This window comes from Camelina sativa, chromosome 17, assembly GCF_030686135.1.
Source record: "Camelina sativa cultivar CO46 ecotype springtype chromosome 17, ASM3068613v1".
Taxonomy (NCBI): domain Eukaryota; kingdom Viridiplantae; phylum Streptophyta; class Magnoliopsida; order Brassicales; family Brassicaceae; genus Camelina; species Camelina sativa.
The window spans coordinates 13,973,920-13,994,125 of NC_141896.1; the positions used below are offsets into that span (position 1 = coordinate 13,973,920).

The following is a 20,206-nucleotide window of genomic DNA, read 5'->3' on the forward strand; positions in this document are numbered from 1 at the left end:
ATGTTGAGACAAAAATCTATAATAGTTGAGTAAAAACCCCACAAGTGAAACAAAAAAAATAGACATAAGTCGTGAAAAAATAAAGTGAGGCAGAGAAAATTAGGGTTTTCAGTCGTATGTTAGAGGTAGAAGACGAGGATATTCTGGTAATTTCGGGTTCATTAAACCTAAAATTGAACGTGTACGTACATATAAACGTGTACGTACATAATCATGAGTCATCATTCTCATCATCTTAAGTCTCAGCTTATGGCTTTTCCTGAAGAGGAAGAAGCTACTAGAAGTTCTTGAAGATTGGGAGGTACAGGTTGGTTCTCATAGGTTTGCTTTTAAAGACTTGTGTAACCGATCTAAAAGAATGTTATCATAGATTGTAAAATTGTCTAGTACCAAACAAAAAAGCAGCTCTGGAACAAAAAATTTTAAAAATACGCATTGAAAAATAACTTGTGTAACTGATCTAAAAGTATATTATCATAGACTGTAAAATTAAAAAAAAATACAAGTCTGCTGGGAATCGAACCCAGAACTCTGGTTTCATAGACCAGCGCCTTATCCATTGGGCCACTGAGTCTTTTTGATTATCATGTCTTTCTATTGTTTATAAGGCAATACATTGTATCCTTCAGTAAAGAATTTAAACAGGCCGAACTCAAACATCAACTCAGCCCGTTTGATTATAGTTTTGAATTTCTCAATACGAAATTGAAACAAAATCTAGACTTGAACAAAGAATACTGAGCAAAACACTGTGTTTAGAAGAAAAAAATTAGGAAGAATCGAATTCATGAAAACAACGTTAATAATCTCAAGTAGCATCAAGCTTTCATGGATAGTCATAGTCTAACAACTGTAGAAAACTAAATTCACCAGCAACTTATTACTTAGGTACACAATTCAGGGCTAACTCAACTCAGTCTCCATGGAGTGTTGCAAAACCCCAGAAGGAAAGAATAAAGATTGCCTATTCAGTCATCAATCCTACAAAAGAGGATAAGTAGTACGGTAGCTTTTAAACCTTGCTTATCCTCAAACAACTCTGCTAGTTTCTGCACCTTCCCCGGACGAGGATCTTGTGATTTATCTTCTCCCTCATAAGCTGCAACATGAACTCCAAGAGCCGCACGACCTGACGGATCAAGATTCTGTGACCAAGCTGCGTCCCACTCTACAGCTTTTTCTGTACTACATGCCACACTTGGACCTCCTGGTACAGTCGCTCTAGCTGCACTCTGCTCATTTGTATATTACGAAAAACATATCAGAAGCAAAGATCAAGACAATCAAGGCGACAAAGTTAGTTATGTGGATGAAATCATTACCTTAGGGAAGAACTTTTCAAAGATGGTTCTGTAGTAGTAAGCTTCTTTTGTCATAGGTGTGTTATCAGGAAAGACAAAGCTTGCGTTCATCAGCATTGTGTCAGAGACCTTACCAAGAGAGAAATGAAAGCATCACATTATCACATTAGAATGTGCTGCATTTACCCTAAAAAGTTAAAAGTTATTAGCAAAGCTGGAAAAATTTCATCAAGGCTGCAGGAAGCACAAAGTTTTTGTTATAAAACCTTTGGTAGATAAGGGTTTTTCTCATCATCGAATGCATTGCGTAACACCTATTTCTCGATCCTTCCGAGATCAGGCCTTATCTGCATATACAGTTTACACCACATTTATCACCAATTTTGAACTAAGAAGACAAAACATCTGCTCAGGTTGTAACTAAGAAGACTAAATGAGTCCCGGAAAAGGGTTTTTAGTCTAGAAACATTAGATGATATTAGCATGCCAACAATATTGAGAGCTTCTTTTTAAATAAATATCAAGAAAAGAATAGAGTAAGATAGATCAACACAAAACTTTCATTATCTTAAGAAAAATAAATGCATATGAAGAAGATTCATCATAAAAGAGAGGAGCCAGTGTTTACCTTCTGATGGTTCTGGTATATATTTAGCTGTCCAATATTTCTGCAACACAAATAATAAAAATTGTACACATTTACCAACAGATTATTATGAGGATTAGCATGAAACAAGTTATTGGAAAAAAAAAAAGAAAAACTAAACCTGCAAATGACTTTTGACATGATATATAGTCAAACCTTAGACATTCATATGCTTCAACACACCCTTAGGAGTTGCTTCTGCGATAAAAATAAGAGACTGAATCAGGACAAATAGAACTTCATGATCTATTCAAAGTCAAGAATCAACCAAGAAGCAGAGAGAGAGAGAGAGAGAGAGAGAGAGAGATACTTACTTCCACCGCCACCGAGCTGGTTAACAGCGTCAAGAAAAACCTCATGAAGTTCAGGTGTCCAACTCATACGTCTCTTAGCTGCTGCATTGATTTGTTGTTTGTTTGTAGTACTCAAGAAGAGACAAGACCTCAGGCATCGATGGTCTAACTTTAACCTCTCCAATACATTGTAAAGCCAAGAAAGACATCATAAACGCTGCTTTCTGAGACATCATAAAAGCCACTCCTTGTGTCCCTGAAACCCTTTTACCCCATAGACCAAGAAAACCTAACTGAAAAAACCAAAGCCGATCATCGCAATCAACTAGCTATTTTTATTTTAGTTCTAACAGATTTGCTCAATTCTGTTCAGGAATCAGCACAAACCCTAAGTGATATATAACAAAGCTATTCTCCCAAATTTCACAACACAATCGTCTCTTCAATTTCGCTTCATATCAATGGAATCGAAACGCACATAATGAATCGGAGAAAAAAAAAAAGAGACTCACATGGAAAAACTCAAGCTGGTCTTCAAGGTTCTCAAGAGCGGTTCGAGTAGCGTTAAGACTCTTTGCCTCACGCATCGTGGAGTCGTTATCGTCAACGGCGAATCCTTTGATGAAAACATAACCCGGTTGCTTATCATCTCCGCCGTGATTATGAGTCGTCTTCCTCTTCTCCGATCGATTCGAAGGTTTAACGGATTTGAGAAAGTGAGAACGCGAAATCAAGTGAATCTCATCGCTAAGTTTGTCATATAGATCCCAGATTTTCTCAAGAACAGCTTCGATTTCTTCGATCTCCATTTCTCCCATTTCATTGACACACACACAAACAAAAAAGAGGGAAACAAAAAAACAGAAATAAAGCAAAAGAACAAACAAAAAAAGCAAAAAAGTAGATCATCGCAATCATCTCGAAAAGCTAGAAGAAATGGTGTGGTTTGTGGAGAGACTTACTTTGCAAGTAGGATTTTTTGTTAGGGTTTTCACGAAGATCTGAATCTTTTTGAGGCTACGGCTGCACCAAAGTTAATCGAAATTTGATGATTTTTAATTATTTTTTCTAATTATAAAAGACCAGAAACAGGGGCTACCCGAGCTAATGATAGAGGCAAGAACATTTTCCGGCCAGGGCCTGACTAATTATAAATGGCATAAAACGTAATAAAATACACGATTCTATACCTTACAAACTTTTATGTGTTATTTTAGTAAGTCGAAAATCTCAACGTGTTAGTTTAGTTATAAAGCTACTTTTATGTAATATTCTGTTGTAAAACACTTAGTGGACTCCATTGACCGGCCCATCTACCGTGTGTGTTATGTGTCTCGGCCTCTTAGGCCCATCGGTCCATTAGTCTAAGTCTTATGTCGGTCTAATGTAATCCCTATAAATATGTAACCTCGATCATACATTCATTAATAAGAACAAGAGATTTCATCCCTAAATCCTCTAGTTTACAACATATTCTAGGTAATTTCCCTTTTTTAAATTACTTATCTAATCAACATATAAGTCATGTTAACTAAACAAAACCATCTACGTGGCTCTTGTTGTGGGTCGAGTCTAAAACTCCGATTGATGAACTACTTATAACACATATTTTTTTTTCTCACTTTCTTTTCTTTTTTTGGGTCATAACGCAGTCTGTAACGAAATGAAAATCAACTGGATAACCATGTTCACAAGCATCGTGAGGTTAGAGGTCTCGGATCACAAGTAAAGAAGAACAAAGGTTTGCGTGGAAAAGGTCATAACAACCCACACTTAGAGCTACTTGGGAAGAAAAACAACTTCTAACCCTGTTACCATTGATTCTTGGGGCATTCTCAAATATACCTTTTTTCCATGCCCCTTTTTTAAAATATCCTTCCATGTTGACCATTTTTAAAACTACTATTTTTATGTACAAAATGACCAAATTACCCTTTCTTTGATTGACAGCAAGAATGTACAATCATCAAGATCGAAAAAATTTCCTGCCAAAAAATAAAAAAAAATCCACCAAAAAATGAAAAATTTCCCCGCAAAAACAATAATTCCGCAAAAATCAAAAAATTTTCCCACCAAAAAATGAAAAAAAATCTCGCCAAAATTGGATTTTCCCGCCAAAAATTTTGAATTTTTTATCTTTTAAAAACCTTGTAAAAGGCTTTTAAAAGCGTTTACAAGGTTTTTAAAAAGTTTTTATAAAAAAAATCTCTTAAAAACTTTTTAATTTAAAAACATTTTAAAAACCTTATAAAGACCTTAAAAAAACTTGTAAACGCTTTTAAAAACATTTTAATAACCTTTTAAAAATCTTGTAAACGCTTTAAGAAATAGTTTAATAACCTTTTAAAAATATTGTAAATGCTTTTAAAAACCTTACAAGGTTGTAAACCTTTTAAAAACCTTGTAAAAGCCTTGTAAATTTTTTTTAGCGGGAAATTTTTTGGCGGGAAATTTTTTTTGTCGAAATTCTTTGTCAAACTTTTTTTGATCAAATTTTTTTTTTGCGAGAATTTTTTTTCGAAATTTTTTTGGCGGGAAAGTATGTTGGAAAAATTTGTTTTTCATTTTATTGATTAAATTAATTTTCTTGTAAGTGTAAAATGATCATTAAAAAATAAGGGATGACAAAAATAAAAATGACAAAAAGGGGGTATTTTTGAAAAAGGTATTTCTAACAAATTCCCTTAGGGGGGTGTATTGAAATAATGATTTTGGAGGATTTGATGGGATTTAGAAAATTTGAAATTTTGATAGATTTTAGGGAAGTTGATATGATTTATAGTAAAATTCTTTGAAATCCCACCTAAAACCATGAGATTTGGATTTGTGTATTTTTAACTAAACAAATCCTCTCAAATCCTCCAAAATCTCTACAACTTATTAAAATCCAAATCCACAAACTGTTTTGAATAACAGTGGATTTTAAAGTAGATTTTAAAATCATCATTTCAATAACAGTGGATTTCAAGAGACTTTTTAAAATTCATGATTGAATAACATAGGATTTGTAACTTTTACACAAATCACTTAAAATGTCAAGTTGAATACACCCCCCTTAATTCTTTTGAACATAAAATAATTTCCATTAGTCAAGCCTACAAGCCTAATTCAATCAGTGATTTCATATTGAAAGCAACTCCCAATCGCTAATCTACAATGTTTTTCAATATTAACATCTCTATTCTTGCACTTGATGTCCTATTTCATACCTAAAATGAAAGTGGGATCGAAAAAACAAAATTACGAAGAAAGAACAAGTCTCTTACCAATATAACTGATATGAAAAGAAAAACAGTCAAACACTTTTCTTTTCATTCCATAGTGAAAAATATATATATATTAAAGTGTTAGATTATTTATATATAAAACAAACAAAATTATCAACACCAAATTATCCTTTAATGATATTTTTAAATTTAGCAATATAATTTAAATACTATTAACACTAAAATAGAAAGAAAAAAAAAAGAACAAAAACAAAAAAAGTATTATTCAAAAGCGATACTTAATAATTCTACATATAGTTCCTATATTTTAAAACACATAGTCATTGTACACTATATAATATATAGATATAAGAGTTGTACATTTAATAAATACAAAATATTAACTATATATACACTTATACAATAAGTCTACTAAACTAATAGTATATTTCTTTTCTTTTTTAAATAAATTTAACCCCGCGGTGTACCGCGGGTTCCTATCTAGTTATGTTTGATGAGTGAGGTTGGTGAGAATGAAAATTTCTCTTTTGGTTCAACTTGATATTCTATTTGTATTAAATTTAATCAGTACCACAAATAATTTATATTCGATTACATTTTTAACATTATATACACATCAAAACTGTCTTAACAATTAAATATGATAATGTTTTAAACAGTTCAGTCCTAAAGTTTCATCCATTTAATACACGTTTTACATTTTACACACGAAGTTTTCAAAAACCAAATCAGTGAAATTGAAAAAAAAAATCTTAAAAGATCCATTGATGTGAATTGTGATAAGCTCAAATTAAACCCTAGAGCTACTCTTTCAAATTAAGAGGTCAATGCAGTACTTTGGGGTCGAATTCCACAAGGACTCAAGATCAAACACAATGGATTATAGAGTTTTATAATTATGCTAAACAAATTAAATTGAATTAAAATAAAAACAATGCAAAATATTAAATAAAACTGTTGTAAATTCAGAAGATCAAAAAGCTAGGCCTAGGGAATTTCTCAGGAAATTATGAAGTATTAAATCAATCAATAAATTATGATTCAAACAATTAAGAACAGATCTAGAACTCTAAACACTTTTGTAAATTAAATTAGTTCTCACTGCAAATAATATCTAAATTTAAAACCAGAAAATCCAAATCTCTTTGTAAAATTCTAGGTAATAAATCAGCAATAAAATCAGGTTTAGATTGTTCACAAAATTATTAAATCAAATCTCTTTGCAAGAAATAATTTTGCTCATCAAAAGGTTTTATCAGGAAAACAATTATATTCTCATATCAATTTATTTCCTAGGGTATTAATTCTAGATGGCCAATCAAGAATTAATATGAAGAACAACCTAAGATGAAGATCTAGATAGATAATGAATCCTAAATAAACAGATCTAATAAATCATAAAATCCCTGTGAAAAACCCTAAACCTAACAAGCAAACTACTGAGACATAATCAATGAAGAACAAGACATGATTCTGAATAATAAGCAATAGAGATTAAAAGAATAAGAAGGAGTTTGGAAATTCTTCTCTACAAAGCAGATCTCTCTCCAATAGCTCTCAAAAATCTCTCAGGATTGCAGGAAAAATAAAACTTGATAGAATACAACTTAAGGGTTTGGAAAACCTAAAAACTATATATATATATGTCCTAAAACACGTCAGGGACTAGTCTTGCAAATATGGAAAACTTCGGGCAACTTTGTAAAACTTCCAAATTTGGCTCTCTCGTCGGTTTGGACTGGGTGTCGATCGATGCTAAGGCAGTGTCGATCGACACCATCTCCTTTGATCGATTCCAAGTTGATTTCTTGCGGATTATTGCTCCAAACTGATCCAAATTGCTCCACTTTGCTCCTTCCATGCTAAAAACCTGTAAAGACTCAAAAACAATCTAGAAACAAATGAAAAGACACTAAAAGACTCCTTATATCATGGTTAAAAACCACAAAAACCATGATATCCCCCAGACTTAGCCTTTGCTTGCCCTCAAGCAAAACATAAACTTAGACCTGTGAAAGAGGTTTGAAAACAGGGAACTCACTAAATTGCAGATTATTCTTATTCACACTCTTCATTTACCTGACTCAAGAACTTACTTCTTATACTCAACCATGATAAGCATCAACATTCCTTACTCAAATCCCACAATCCCTTGGAATCTCTGAAATCTCCATTGTCATCTCATTAGTCAATATTAAAGCATAAATAAGGTGAATTCTTACCTTGGGTGTATTGATCAGTGGCATGTGGACTCTCTTCAGGCCAAGACATTCTTCTTACATCTCCTTTCCTCTCCCTTTTCTCACTTCCATTCTTTTTTTTTCTTTTTTTTTTCAAAGGTGTAAGCGAATACCGGGGTCATCAGTAATTTACCTACCCCTCGCTTCCAAGCTTTGTGTGATCATTTGACTCAAGAATAGAATAATGAGGTCACTGGTAATTTACCTACCTCTCTAAACTGATCAAAATCATCTCATCTTTTATTCTCTCTTTTTCTGATTCTTTTTTTAAATAACTAAGGGGAAGAGAGTGGGGAGACATACTTTGAAAAATTGCATTGTCTTGTATGGCCTAAAGAAGAATTCTAGTCCACTGATTTCCAACCCCAAAGTAAGAGATTAAGTCCGGTTAAAATCCTGATAAAAGTTGAGACAACGTTAGATCAATCAGATATCCATTGAATAAGGGCTTTCAGGATTGTTGATAAGGCTCATAGTCTTTCTAAGCTTCAGTTCTGAGATCAAGCATAAACAAGTAATCATTAGAGTGTTAGCCAAATAAGAGAAATCATTAGTCAAGATCATAATTCCCAAAGATAAAAAGAAAAATTTTGAAAAATTTGACTCAAACTTTATGGTTTTGACTGACACAACTGAAGCTCAAAAACAGAAAACATAGTTAGTAACTAACCTCCCCCAGACTTAAACAACACTGTCCCCAGTGTTATCAAGTAAGAGGAAAGCAAAAATAGAAATAAAATAAAAAAAAATCAAAATCAAAAGAAAAAGAAAACCTACCAGTGGGTTGTCTCCCACTAAGCGCTTGTTTTCAGTCATTAGCTTGACTGTGTTGGAACTCAGGAACCTGGTGGATCAGAACGTGGCTGTGAATGCCTCTTCATCCAAGGTGGTGTATAAGCTGTAGGTGCATGAGGTCTGCCAAGGATGTTAGGAACAGGACCAGGGCAGGACTTAGGTATGGGAGGTTTTCTTTTCTGTCCTGCAAAATCATCAACAGAAGAAACAAGCACTCTACGATAATCTCGTGGCTTGGTTAACTGCAAAACAGTTTTTATCTCTTTGAAATTTTTGTTGATGATAGGAGGAAGTTTAGGAGAAGAATATGCATACCTTGGCCTTACCTGAGGACTCTGGAGTGTGGATTGATGACTCTTCTGTTTGGGAACAGGTTTCTGACTTGGAGCATCAGTTTTGGACAAGCTTTGTCGCGGTCGTGGAGGGGTGTCAATTGATACCCTCTTGGTGGCATCGATCGACACTGAGCCTGATGCTCGTGTTGCAGAAACTTTTTCAACAGAAAAAGTCTGTCCATCAATAGTAGGAGCCCTCCTCAGCTTATCCATCTCAAAATTCAAACTCAAACCATCCACATTCAGTGCTATGTGTCCCTTCTTCACATCAATGATGGCACCAGCTGTAGCCAAGAAAGATCTTCCTAAAATGAGAGGATCTTTAGGCTCTTGATCATACTTCATGATATGATCGTGGCAAGCAAGGAGCCAGAGGCTGCAGAGCAACCGGAGGTGGTGGGAAGGATCACTCGTTCAAGAGCTAAGGAGAGGGCCAAGGAAGCTCATGCACTCATAGTGACGGGTCATTCAACCTACCAAGGATCCAAGTCTTCAACATATCCAACCTGAAGACTTCACCCGGTAATGATGACTAGGTAACTTAGGTGAGAAGTTTGTACTCTTTTTCCCATAGCTGAGTTTTGTCCCAATGGGTTTTCTCAGCATGGTTTTTAATGAGGCAAATTGATCACTACGTCGAGTTATCTAGAAGTCATTACCAATGGGGAATAATGTACTTCTGTACTAGTTCAAGTGACTTTTGTACTACTACAGGTAACTTAGACGTTTTGCTGTTTTCTTATTTCCTTAAAACGTTTTGTTGTTTTATTTTTAACTTCTTGCTGTTTGGAGTGTCGAGCCTAGGGTTAATTATAAAACCCACATCCACGCCTCCTTTGTTCTTTAGCGAAGAAGTTGTATGAACAAGTATTGTCAAACTTTTTCCTCAATTCGATTTCTTGAATACGTTCTTGAATTCTGGGTTTCTATACACTTTGTGATTCAGAAACTCTTCACTTGTTACTATCCATATAATCATCAAACCATCCTCACCATCTCACCATTATTTTCATCATTCGATCTTCACATATCATCACTCAAAGTCATTCGACCATCATCATCGTCGATTCTCGCCACCATTCACCAGTCATCAGCCTTCATCAGAGTTCAATCCTAGGGAGATCCTATCACTTCAGCACCACAAAGTCAATGGGAATCATGAAGTTGCCAACCTTAACTGGAATATCCTCTAAAACACCTTCAGGAGTTCTTCGGGAGCGATCAGCCAAGATAAGAGAAATCTGAGTTGGCTTGAATTCTGTCATCCCAAGTCTCACAGCAACAGAATGTGGCATCAAGTTGATGCTAGAGCCAAGGTCACAAAGTGAGTGTGCAAACCTTCCTGTGGAGATTGAGCAATCAAGTACAAAGCTTCCAGGATCTGGTAACTTCTCTGCTGTCCTACATTGAATGATTGCACTCACTTCCTTAGAGATAACCACCTCCTGTTTCTTCTCTTTCTTCCTCAGAATAGGCTGGTTCAAGAGAATTGCACTAACATCCTTGGTAAGCAGTGCTCCTTCTTCAGGACTCAAACCATTTGATACCATTCTCTTAACATAGCGCTTGAGTGGTGGTGAAAGCTTTACTGCATCAATCAAAGGCATCTCAATCATCACCTTATCCATCATTGCTTTGCATCTAGCTTCCTCCATCTCCTGCTTAGACTTTCTTGGCTTGGGAAAAGGAACCTTAGGCTTGTAGACCTTTTCAGCAGCTGGAACCTGAGATTTTGCAGTTTCTGGGTTCGTCTGAGAAGAGTGTCGACCGACACCCAGGTGGTGTCGATCAACACCATCATCTGAAATCAAGAATTTGTCTGATTGCTCTCCCAATTCTGCAGAAACAGCTTCATCAATTTCTTCATCCCCCACTGATATGGCATTGCAAGCAAGTTTTGGATTTGACTCAGTTCTTCCAGGGAGAAAACCCTCTTGCCTTTTAACAGACCCAGCAGTCTGTGCCACTTGACTCTCCAGCTTCTTGACATGAATATTCAAAGCTTCAAACTTCCCATTAAGATCAGTGTAGACATTGTCAAGCTTCCATTGAAAGTCATTGTCATTTGTTCCTGACCTTGCAAAAGCTGCTCAAGCATAGCTTCCATCTTACTATTTTCAGCTGTTTTGGGAGGAGGGGACTGATATGAATTATTGCCATAAGTCCTTGTGTACCCAGTGCCCTGTTGCTGCTGCTGATACTCTGGCTTGGAAGTGTAGCCTAAAAAGTTCCCACTGTAAGGCTTGTTGCCTTGCTGATTACTGAATCTCTGACCCTGATTTCCATAGACAAAGTTGACATCTGCTTCTTCGTTCCTTGTCTCAGGTTGTGGCTCTAATGTCCCAATTTCAGCAGCAAAGTGAACTGACTTCTTGCCCACAAGGAGATTATGCACTGAATCAAGCTTAGCATTAACAGAAGCTAGCTGGTTTGAATCATATCCTCCATGTAATCTCTTCCTTTCAGCATCTGCTCTCTTAGTACTATTGCTAGCAGCTAAGTTCTCAATCAAACATTCAGCATCTTCTGGAAGTCTTGTCTTGAAATTCCCATGACTTGCAGCATCTAAAGCTAACTGATACTGTAACAACCTGTCCCGTGGACCCCACTAGCCTCTCTGCTAGCCGCCCCAACGGACCCCAAGCTGGCCCTGCAGGGCATCGATCATAACCCCTCACTGGGCAAATGGAACTATTCATCCAAATCCACAGTAGGTTATTGGTGTACCAGGCGTTCCTCGAACCCTGGTCCCCACCCTTTAACAACCTTCCCACAGGACAAGCTGTCACCAATTGAGCTGCAGATCAATTGGTGACAGCTTGTCCTGTGGGAAGGTTGTTAAAGGGTGGGGACCAGGGTTCGAGGAACGCCTGGTACACCAATAACCTACTGTGGATTTGGATGAATAGTTCCATTTGCCCAGTGAGGGGTTAGGATCGATGCCCTGCAGGGCCAGCTTAGGGTCTGTTGGGCCGGCTAGCGGTGGGCTAGTGGGATCCACGGACGGTCCGTTGGGGCAGCTAGCGGTGGGCTAGTGGGGTCCACGGGACGGGTTGTTACAATATGGTAGATCAGAAAAGGTTTTTAGTTTGTGGCAGAATTGGAAACTTTCAAACCAAATGTGGTAGACTTAACAAAATTCCCTAAAGTAAATGTGTGAGGAAAGAGAAAGATACAAGGCTATTTTGGTCATAATTATATATGTATCTTAAAAGCTATGGCATTTTAGAAAAGACTTTTGCAATGTGGCATTTACAAAAAGTTTGTTTCAAATTGTGGCATTTTCAGCAAAATTCCCTATATTTTATATTTTTATTTATTTCTGTTTTTAAAAGATACATGTGAGTTTAGTTGGAGGCTATTATGGTTATTTGAAACAAATATGTGGTAGAATGAGAAAGAGTATTAAAATGTGGTAGAAGAGAAAAGAATTGTTTTATAAAGTGGTACTTTTCTTAGTTTTCTCTTACAAGAACTACATGAACTAGATTTGATTAGAATTTTGTTTCGATTTTTTTCTCTTTTTGACTAGCATTATTATTAAATTTAACTTTTTATTTCCGTAAAAATCCTCGTATTTTAAGAGAATAAATTTAAAAATGCTCAAAGTAAAACATGTATCAATATAAAAAGTGTGGACTATGGACCATTTTCACACCCAATGTATAACTTAGTGATGGACATATTAACCAAATATGGTATCTGAACCTGAAAAAAACAATGAATGAAAACAGTCAATAATCTGATTTGATAATTCTTGATACGTCAAAAGATGTTAAAATTTTAATTCGAATTGAGAGAATTTATTTCTGGATTTAGTTTTCTAAACCTCCTCTCCTAAGCAGATGAATATTTTCTTCACCATGTTGCAGAACACAATGCATGCACAAATTCATCAACATCAAAGATATATTTTGATACTTTAACATAAATTAAATTATAGGAGACAAAAACAACTATAGATCATCCTCAACAAGCATTATATTTCTTTCATTGTCTTTAAAATAATGTTCTTTAAAGAAAAAGAGGGAAATATGATGCTTGTTGGGGATGATCCATGGTGGTATGTATCTACTATAAAGTATTGAAAACAAAAATATTTGATGTGAGGATTGTGTCCATCCAGTAAGTTATGCAATATAGCGAATAAAATATTCATTTGCTCAAGAAAGAAAGTTAAGTAAGAAATTCGGACAAAAGTTCTCACAAGTTATTTAACATCCATTAACGTACCACGAGACATCAAATAGCATAACTAACCTCTCTCATTTTATTTTTTGCTTTCATATCATGCATGTCTTTCGAGCAATCAAGACAAAAGCATGTATGTTGAGTGTTCGATGCACTCGACGTCGATCGCTATTGCTTGTACAGTCTCCTCTGGATCCGTCGATCTCCATCAATTCTTCTTACAATTAGTGTCACAAAGTCTTTTATGTCTCTTAGCTTTCTACAAGATAAAACAAAAATGATTAATAAACAGTAAAATACATTGTAATATTGCCAAATATGCTCAGCAAAATTCCAAATATTATGTTAGACTCACGATCAGTGCTTAAACAGATTTTCAGAGATCCCTATAAGAACTCAATGATTTATCCACATATCTCAATGCAGATAACAATTTCAAAAAAAATGTAAAGAGACATTTGAATAGATGGTATCAATTAATTTTCATAAAATAATTTCAACCTAACATAAGAGTCTAAATAAATTGATTGACAGCCAACAATCGTTAAGATCCATAAATCTTGTTCGTCTAAAGGATATGTTTGCTTAAGAAATAATACATACAACTTCATAAAAGACATGCGAAATTTAAAAACAAAAACTGTAATAATAAATTTAGGATAAACTTGAAAGTTTGTTGTAAACAATTTAAATCTAAAAAGATTTTCTGTGAAAGTTTGATAGTTTGAGGGTGAAATATTTTTGAAATACAAGAAACTAGATAATTATGAAAACAAATTCGAGTAAAAAAAAAAAATCATCTAGATTCTAAACACATGATGCTTCTAATATTAAAAGCAGCTCCAAACACAAAGATTTCAACATATATAATAAAAACAATTGAAATAGCCATAGTAATTATGCCAATAAACAGTTTGCATGTAAAAACAATTGAATATAAACAATTTGCATGTAATAATCTGTTGGAAAACATCTAAAATGCAAGATCTCTTTCTTCTGCCCCAAAATATATATTTATATACCATAAAATCTCTCTAAATCTTTGTAATTTTATAAAAACTACATGAAATATTTTTGAATGATATTAAGAATTTTGTTTGGATTTGTTTCCCTTTTTATTATAAATTATTTAATGTAAATATCTATTGCCATTAGATACTCTTAATTTGAGGGAATAATTTGAAATTGGTCAAAGTAAAGTAACTCTCACTCTTAAAAGTGTTGAATGTGGACCACAAACAGATATTTATTTATTTTTTTCAAATGTGAATGATTTATTTCTCTTTTTATCTATTTTTTATTGTAATTATATATTTCTATCTTATGTGGTTATGGAAAAAAAAAATTAGCTCTCGATCCTATTTGGTCGCTAAAATTAATAGTCATTTAGAGAATAAGTTTATATATAATTGTTTAAAGATGAATACAAAATTCACTTTAATGATTCCTATTAAAAACTTATTTCAGATCTTTTTTTCTTTCTAAACCCTTTTAGCTACATCATCAAATTCACAGTAGTATATATTTCTATTTGGTCAAAAAAATTAGTTTATAACAGACTATCTTGCCTAAAGAAATGCATCAATCAAAGTAAACATAAACGTAAAATAATAGTTGTTAGACAAATTCGTCTACGAATGACAAACAGTAAAAAAAACAAATATAAAAAAAATATTTAAGCATGCCTATCATAAGTGAAAAAAAACTATATCCAAGTCTTACAATTTTATATAACCAAGCAAAACAATCCAATATCAGCTAACACAAACTATATTTCCATCTTGAATACTAATTTAATCTTAACTAAGTTATGTGTAGAATTTTATATTTTTAATATATTTGAGATTAACAATAACATCTTTAACAAAATTGAGCATGACTGACAAGTAAAATAATTAATTAATTCCAAACCTAATATATATACCTTATTAAAATTCGAATATAAACCAAAACCAAAGCCTTTAAATATACCATATAAAATACCAAATATTCTAACATCTAACTTAACCAAAAATTTGACTAACCTTATATATATTACCATTTTCATCGATAAAAAACAAATTTGATTTTCAAATTTAATTTTTTGATTGAATTCAGATTCATATATAGACAAACAAATCATTAATATCCTATTTACAAAGACAAATTATATGTGCTTCACAAAAATATTTCTCGCTAGCACAAATTATATAGCCCTGTTTGTTTATGTGTCACTGGTTTCAGCGACAGTGACCAGCGACACTGTTTGTTGTTCGTTTCCTGTTTTTGAATTCTGTTGCTATATTGTTCGTTTTTCTGTCGCTGAATACTGTCGTTAAATCAGAAATTGTCGCTAAAATCGGTCGCTATGTCGTTCGTTTGGCTGTCGCTAGAGACTATAATTTTTTGAATATTTTTTTTTAAGTTTTTCACCTTTTAAATGTATAATAAATATGTGTATTGATGAAAATTTTTAATTGTGTAGATTTAAATAATTAAACAAATAAATTAAGGAAATAAATTGTAATTAATCAATTCTATTACCATTAATAAATAAGTATTACTCTCATAAAAAATAAAGTTTCACACTGAAACTTTTTAGTAAGGCAATTGATGTCCTCTACCAATCTGACCGGTGATGGTATCACACAACCCTTCCATTGCTCTGTCTCAAGTAGGTTCATATGGAATGTATCCACCATGATCATCTTCATCATCACCATCTTCATTGCCATGAATATGATATTTTCTGTTCTTTGCCAACTTATAAAATCATTATCATCTCGATGTGATTCACGTATGAAGTTGTGTAGTGTCATGGTTGCTGTCACAATCTTGATCTACTTAGTCAAACCATACTTAGGATGCTTACGATCTAAGATTCTCCATTTTGCTTTCCAAACTCCAAAAGTCCTCTCAATCATTGATCGTAGTCCTGAATGTTTCCTGTTAAACAACTCACGCGTGTTTTGTGGTGGTCCTCCTCTTGTAAATAGATCAAGGTGATACCTAACACTACGATGCGGGCCAAGATACCATGTCCTTGTGGGATATACAGAGTCAACCAAATAATACTTCCCATTTGGCGGATGTGGTAAAGAAACTTCATTCTTCGCACAATAAGTTAACACCTTTATATCGTGTGCTCTACCTGGTACTCCAACATATGCATATATGAACTTCATATCAAAGTTACATATAGCAAGGACATTCATAGTTGGTTCCAGTTTTCTTCCTCTGTAAGCTTCTACATTTGTACTTGGAGGACGAACTGGGATGTGCGTTCCATCAAGTGTTCCAATGCAATCCTTAAAATAAGGCCAATATCGATCATCATTTCTCAGAACTGAGCTTACCCTTGTGGATTCTCCTTCTCCCGGTTTTATTGTATCTGCTGCAACTTCAGAATAACGCTTAAAACTTCATCAAGTTTCCTCTTCACTGTATCCAATGATCTTTGATACCTTACAGCAATCTCTCTCTCACGGTTTTATCCTGACAACCCATCTCAAGAAACATAGCAAATGCTTCTTCAGTGTGAACATTACAACCTCTATCTTTGTTCTCTTCTAAACCATATCTCGTAGTAAGCATCCTGCATAATTTGATTCATCCCCAGAATATCATAACACTGTTGGTCTGATCCATGCATTAGTTGCTGAACATGACGCCATCCTCCTCCTCTATTTGTTCTATGAATCAACCTCTCATTACTAAGCCTTTCTAACAACTCAACATCATCAACATCATCATCATCATCATCATCATCTTCCAACATCCATCTAAGTATCTACAAAACCATTATACATGTACAAAAAAATCATGCAGCCATAAACCAAGAAAAAAATCATGTAGCCATAAACCAAAAAAAAAAAACTTTCATAATCATAACTAAAAGTCACAAATAAACAAGTTCTGAAACTTTCACAATCATAGCAAAGTGATCAACAAATAAACAAGTTTAGTCATCAATACTTAGTCCAGTCCTATGCTCCAAATAGCAAATCGTATCCTTAATACTAGAAAAAGTAGCCCTGGGCAATCGGTTTGTTCGGGTTAAACGGTCGGGTTAATCGGTTTGCAGGAAATTCGGATTATGAAAAATTTCACCGAAGTGAACCGAAATTAATTTCGGTTCGGATACGGTCGGTACTCGGTTTAATCGGTTCGCATACCTTATTTATATTACCTTCCAAGTATACCCGAAAATATTCATATTTTGGGTAATATAACCCGAAATCAACCTGTTCAAAAGAGAAAAGAAAGAAAAACAAGTAGAAATACAAAAAAACCTGGTTGCCTCTCATCTAGGAACCATTACATATTACAGGAGCTGCTCAGCTAGCATTGTATCAAGTTTAACCTAGCATTACATCAAGTACATCACATAACCATAGACATGCTTCAAAAGTTAGTAACTATTAGAGAGTTTGTGAAGTTACACGAAGCATCCAAAACAAAAAGATAGTCAAAAAATCGGCTTCAAAGTCAGTTATTTCCAGTCCTTTGTTAAGGCTGCTAATCCGCATCCAAAAGTAGTCAAAAGAGCAGCTTCCTATCTACCTGTGCACCATGAAAACCATAACAAGACTTAACAAATCTAATAAAGAAACAAATTCACACATAAACTTAACAATGTAAATCAAATACATAATCAGAAACAAGAATATAGACTTGAACCTTAACAATGCAAGACACAAGTAAACATACACAAAATTAAACACCTACGTACCATACTTTGTAGAATCATGGAGGAGTTGGCACTGAATTCCGAGAATCTACACAAGAAAACAGAGATATATTACAAACGAGATTTTAAAAATAAAATCAGATTAAAGAAATTTAGTTATACTTACCAAGAGATTCCAGGAACTCAACCTCTTCCAACATTTGCACCAAGTTTTCTACTTGTGCTTCTAAATTATATGAACACCTTAGCCATTGTTATGTACATATCAAAACCTCCACCATGTAAGGAGTTAAGGAACTCCTATAAGAGTCTAACACTCGGCCACTTGTGCTGAAAGCTGACTCCGAAGCCACTGATGAGACTTGAATTTCTAGAACATCTCTAGCAAGTTCTGACAAGATTGGGAACTTCGAACTATTGCACCTCCACCAACTGAGAACATCAAAAGGCAACCCCAAACTATTTTCAACTCTTGCCTCAGTTTTTTCTGTCAAATAGACCTCCAACTCATTGCAGCCAGCTTCACTTCTCTTACAACCAACCAACTGACTGTAAAGTGACTCCATCAGCTCACAATCCTCATCGTATGAAATGTCACACATGACAGTAGGCTCAGAATCTGTAGGAGCTTCAAGGTCTACCGTTGGACTCAGCCTGAGACTATAATCTTCATACAACCTCTTCATTGCACTTAAAACTGAAGCCTGAAGTTGTTTATTGTCTACTGTGTCCTTACCATAGAGTTGATCAAAGCAGAGGGAAGCAAACTCCATTTTGTTGCGAGTATCAAAGGCACTGGCCACAATCACTAGAGGATTCATGTTATGCAATCCGTCCTAATACTCTCGAACTTGTGCCTCATGATATAAGCTTGCTTTCGGATCTCCTTATCAGTACTAGAAGCCTTAGCGTTGAGATTCCTCTCAATGTCGACAATCTCATTGTAACACAATGTAGAAGTTACCGACTTAGAAGCTGAGAATGTCAAAGTAGACTTATAGAATACTTTCAGAAACTTTACCAATCTTGAAGTTTCCTCCCAATCAGATGAAGTTGGTGGTCCAATCTTCTTTATTTTTTTCTCGTCTACTTCTTCAAAGTAGTCACAATACAACTTATCCTCAGTTGCCATTTTCTCAAAAGCAACCCTCAGCTTTATAGCAGAAGTCAGCATCAAATAAGTTGAGTTCCAGCGTGTGAAAACATCTAATGGTAAGCTGCCTCTACATACCTTTCCTGTTTCACACCTCATTGCAAATGATCTAAGCCTACTGAAGGATGACCTCACATACTTAACTGCATTCCTTATGGCAACAATACTAGGATTTATCTTCTTCAAACCGTCGCCGACAATCAGATTCAGTATGTATGCACAACAACGTATGTGTAGAAATTCACCCTCTTGTACAAGTGCTTCTCCTCCTCTCAGCTTTAACGCATCTACGAAAATGTCTAAGGCCTTGTCATTATTCTTTGCATTATCAACAGTCACTGTAAAAACCTTTTCAATCCCCCATTTTTCTATGCAATCCATCAACTGCCCTGCGATGGTATCTCCTTTGTGATCTGTGACAACCTTAAAACTAAGGATCCTTTTCTCCATTTCCCATTGAGCATTAATCCAGTGTGCTGTGATCACCATATAGTTGCAGGAGGTTGTAGGAGAATTCCATATATCTGTAGTCAGAGAAACTCTTTGTTTCTCCACAGCAAACAGATTCTTCAAAGCTGATTTCTCTTCCAAATAGAGTGCAACAATGTCTCTTGTACACGTCCTTCTCAGAATTGTCTTGTACAGAGGTAAGACATTGAAACAGAAGCGTTTCCAACCCTCAGATCCCACAAATGAAAATGGCAATTCATTGACAACAACCATTTCATTAACTGCTCTCCTAAACATCAACGGATCAAACTTGATAACCTTCAGATTCCCATTACTATCACCAGTTAGCACCTTCTGTTTTTCCTTCTCATAAAAATCCTTGTACTGCTTGCATCTAGCTAAGTGGCCTATCATCGGACTAGTTCCAGCTGTTTTTGAATCACAACCAATCTCTGCAGCACAATACTTACAGAAGCTCTTACCAGAAACATCATCATTTTCCAGAAAATGCTGTCATATCGGTGCTCTTTTAACATACTTCTTTCGTGGTCTTGCTGGTTTAGCAGAAGCAGTGACAGGTTCTTAACAAGTCTTCCCAGTTTGGACATCTTCAGCATACTCAGGTTGAAGCAGCAGCTCCATGGCATTGTTCTCTTCAGTCATCTACAAAACATACACAAAATTCAGATTAACACAAGTACACACATATATAAAACTCATATTCAAGGACCATAAACTAAGTACAAACAATAAACTGATTTGGAAGTTCAAACAGACACAACACAAGGACCATAACATCAATCGACAAACTCTGCTTTTGAAGTCTCCATAACATCATTAGAACAAACTCTCCATAACATCAATCGACAACCTCTGCAATATAGAAAAGCTTACTCTGAAAATTTT

The 20,206-nt window shown here is 34.8% G+C and overlaps 2 protein-coding genes and 1 pseudogene across 13 annotated transcripts; all 3 read right to left on the reverse strand.

The window, feature by feature from the left end:
• Positions 1-754: 754 nt before the first annotated feature.
• On the reverse strand, positions 755-3,426 carry LOC104757681 (asparagine synthetase [glutamine-hydrolyzing] 3-like). Of its 12 annotated transcripts, none has more exons than XM_087496094.1 (8): positions 3,203-3,396; positions 2,753-3,051; positions 2,262-2,533; positions 2,069-2,145; positions 1,930-1,969; positions 1,568-1,648; positions 1,323-1,477; positions 755-1,232 (listed from the first exon to the last, which is right to left on the reverse strand). In XM_087496094.1, the coding sequence occupies exons 2-3, from the start codon at positions 3,047-3,049 to the stop codon at positions 2,336-2,338; spliced, it is 495 nt and encodes a 164-aa protein (XP_087352220.1). In that variant the 5' UTR covers positions 3,050-3,051; positions 3,203-3,396; the 3' UTR covers positions 755-1,232; positions 1,323-1,477; positions 1,568-1,648; positions 1,930-1,969; positions 2,069-2,145; positions 2,262-2,335. The 12 variants fall into 12 exon arrangements, with proteins under 12 accessions (XP_087352220.1, XP_087352219.1, XP_087352218.1 ...); XM_087496093.1 differs by having other exon boundaries at positions 1,323-1,430; positions 3,203-3,382; XM_087496092.1 differs by having other exon boundaries at positions 1,323-1,488; positions 3,203-3,382.
• A 12,179-nt stretch (positions 3,427-15,605) lies between these two features.
• LOC147923691 (uncharacterized) lies at positions 15,606-16,785 on the reverse strand (annotated as a pseudogene).
• Positions 16,786-17,753: 968 nt separating this feature from the next.
• On the reverse strand, positions 17,754-18,470 carry LOC147923692 (zinc finger BED domain-containing protein RICESLEEPER 3-like). Its single transcript, XM_087496520.1, has 2 exons — positions 17,960-18,470; positions 17,754-17,785 (listed from the first exon to the last, which is right to left on the reverse strand). Exons 1-2 carry the CDS (start codon positions 18,468-18,470, stop codon positions 17,754-17,756), a joined length of 543 nt encoding a protein of 180 aa, XP_087352646.1.
• Between the last annotated feature and the right edge of the window lie 1,736 nt (positions 18,471-20,206).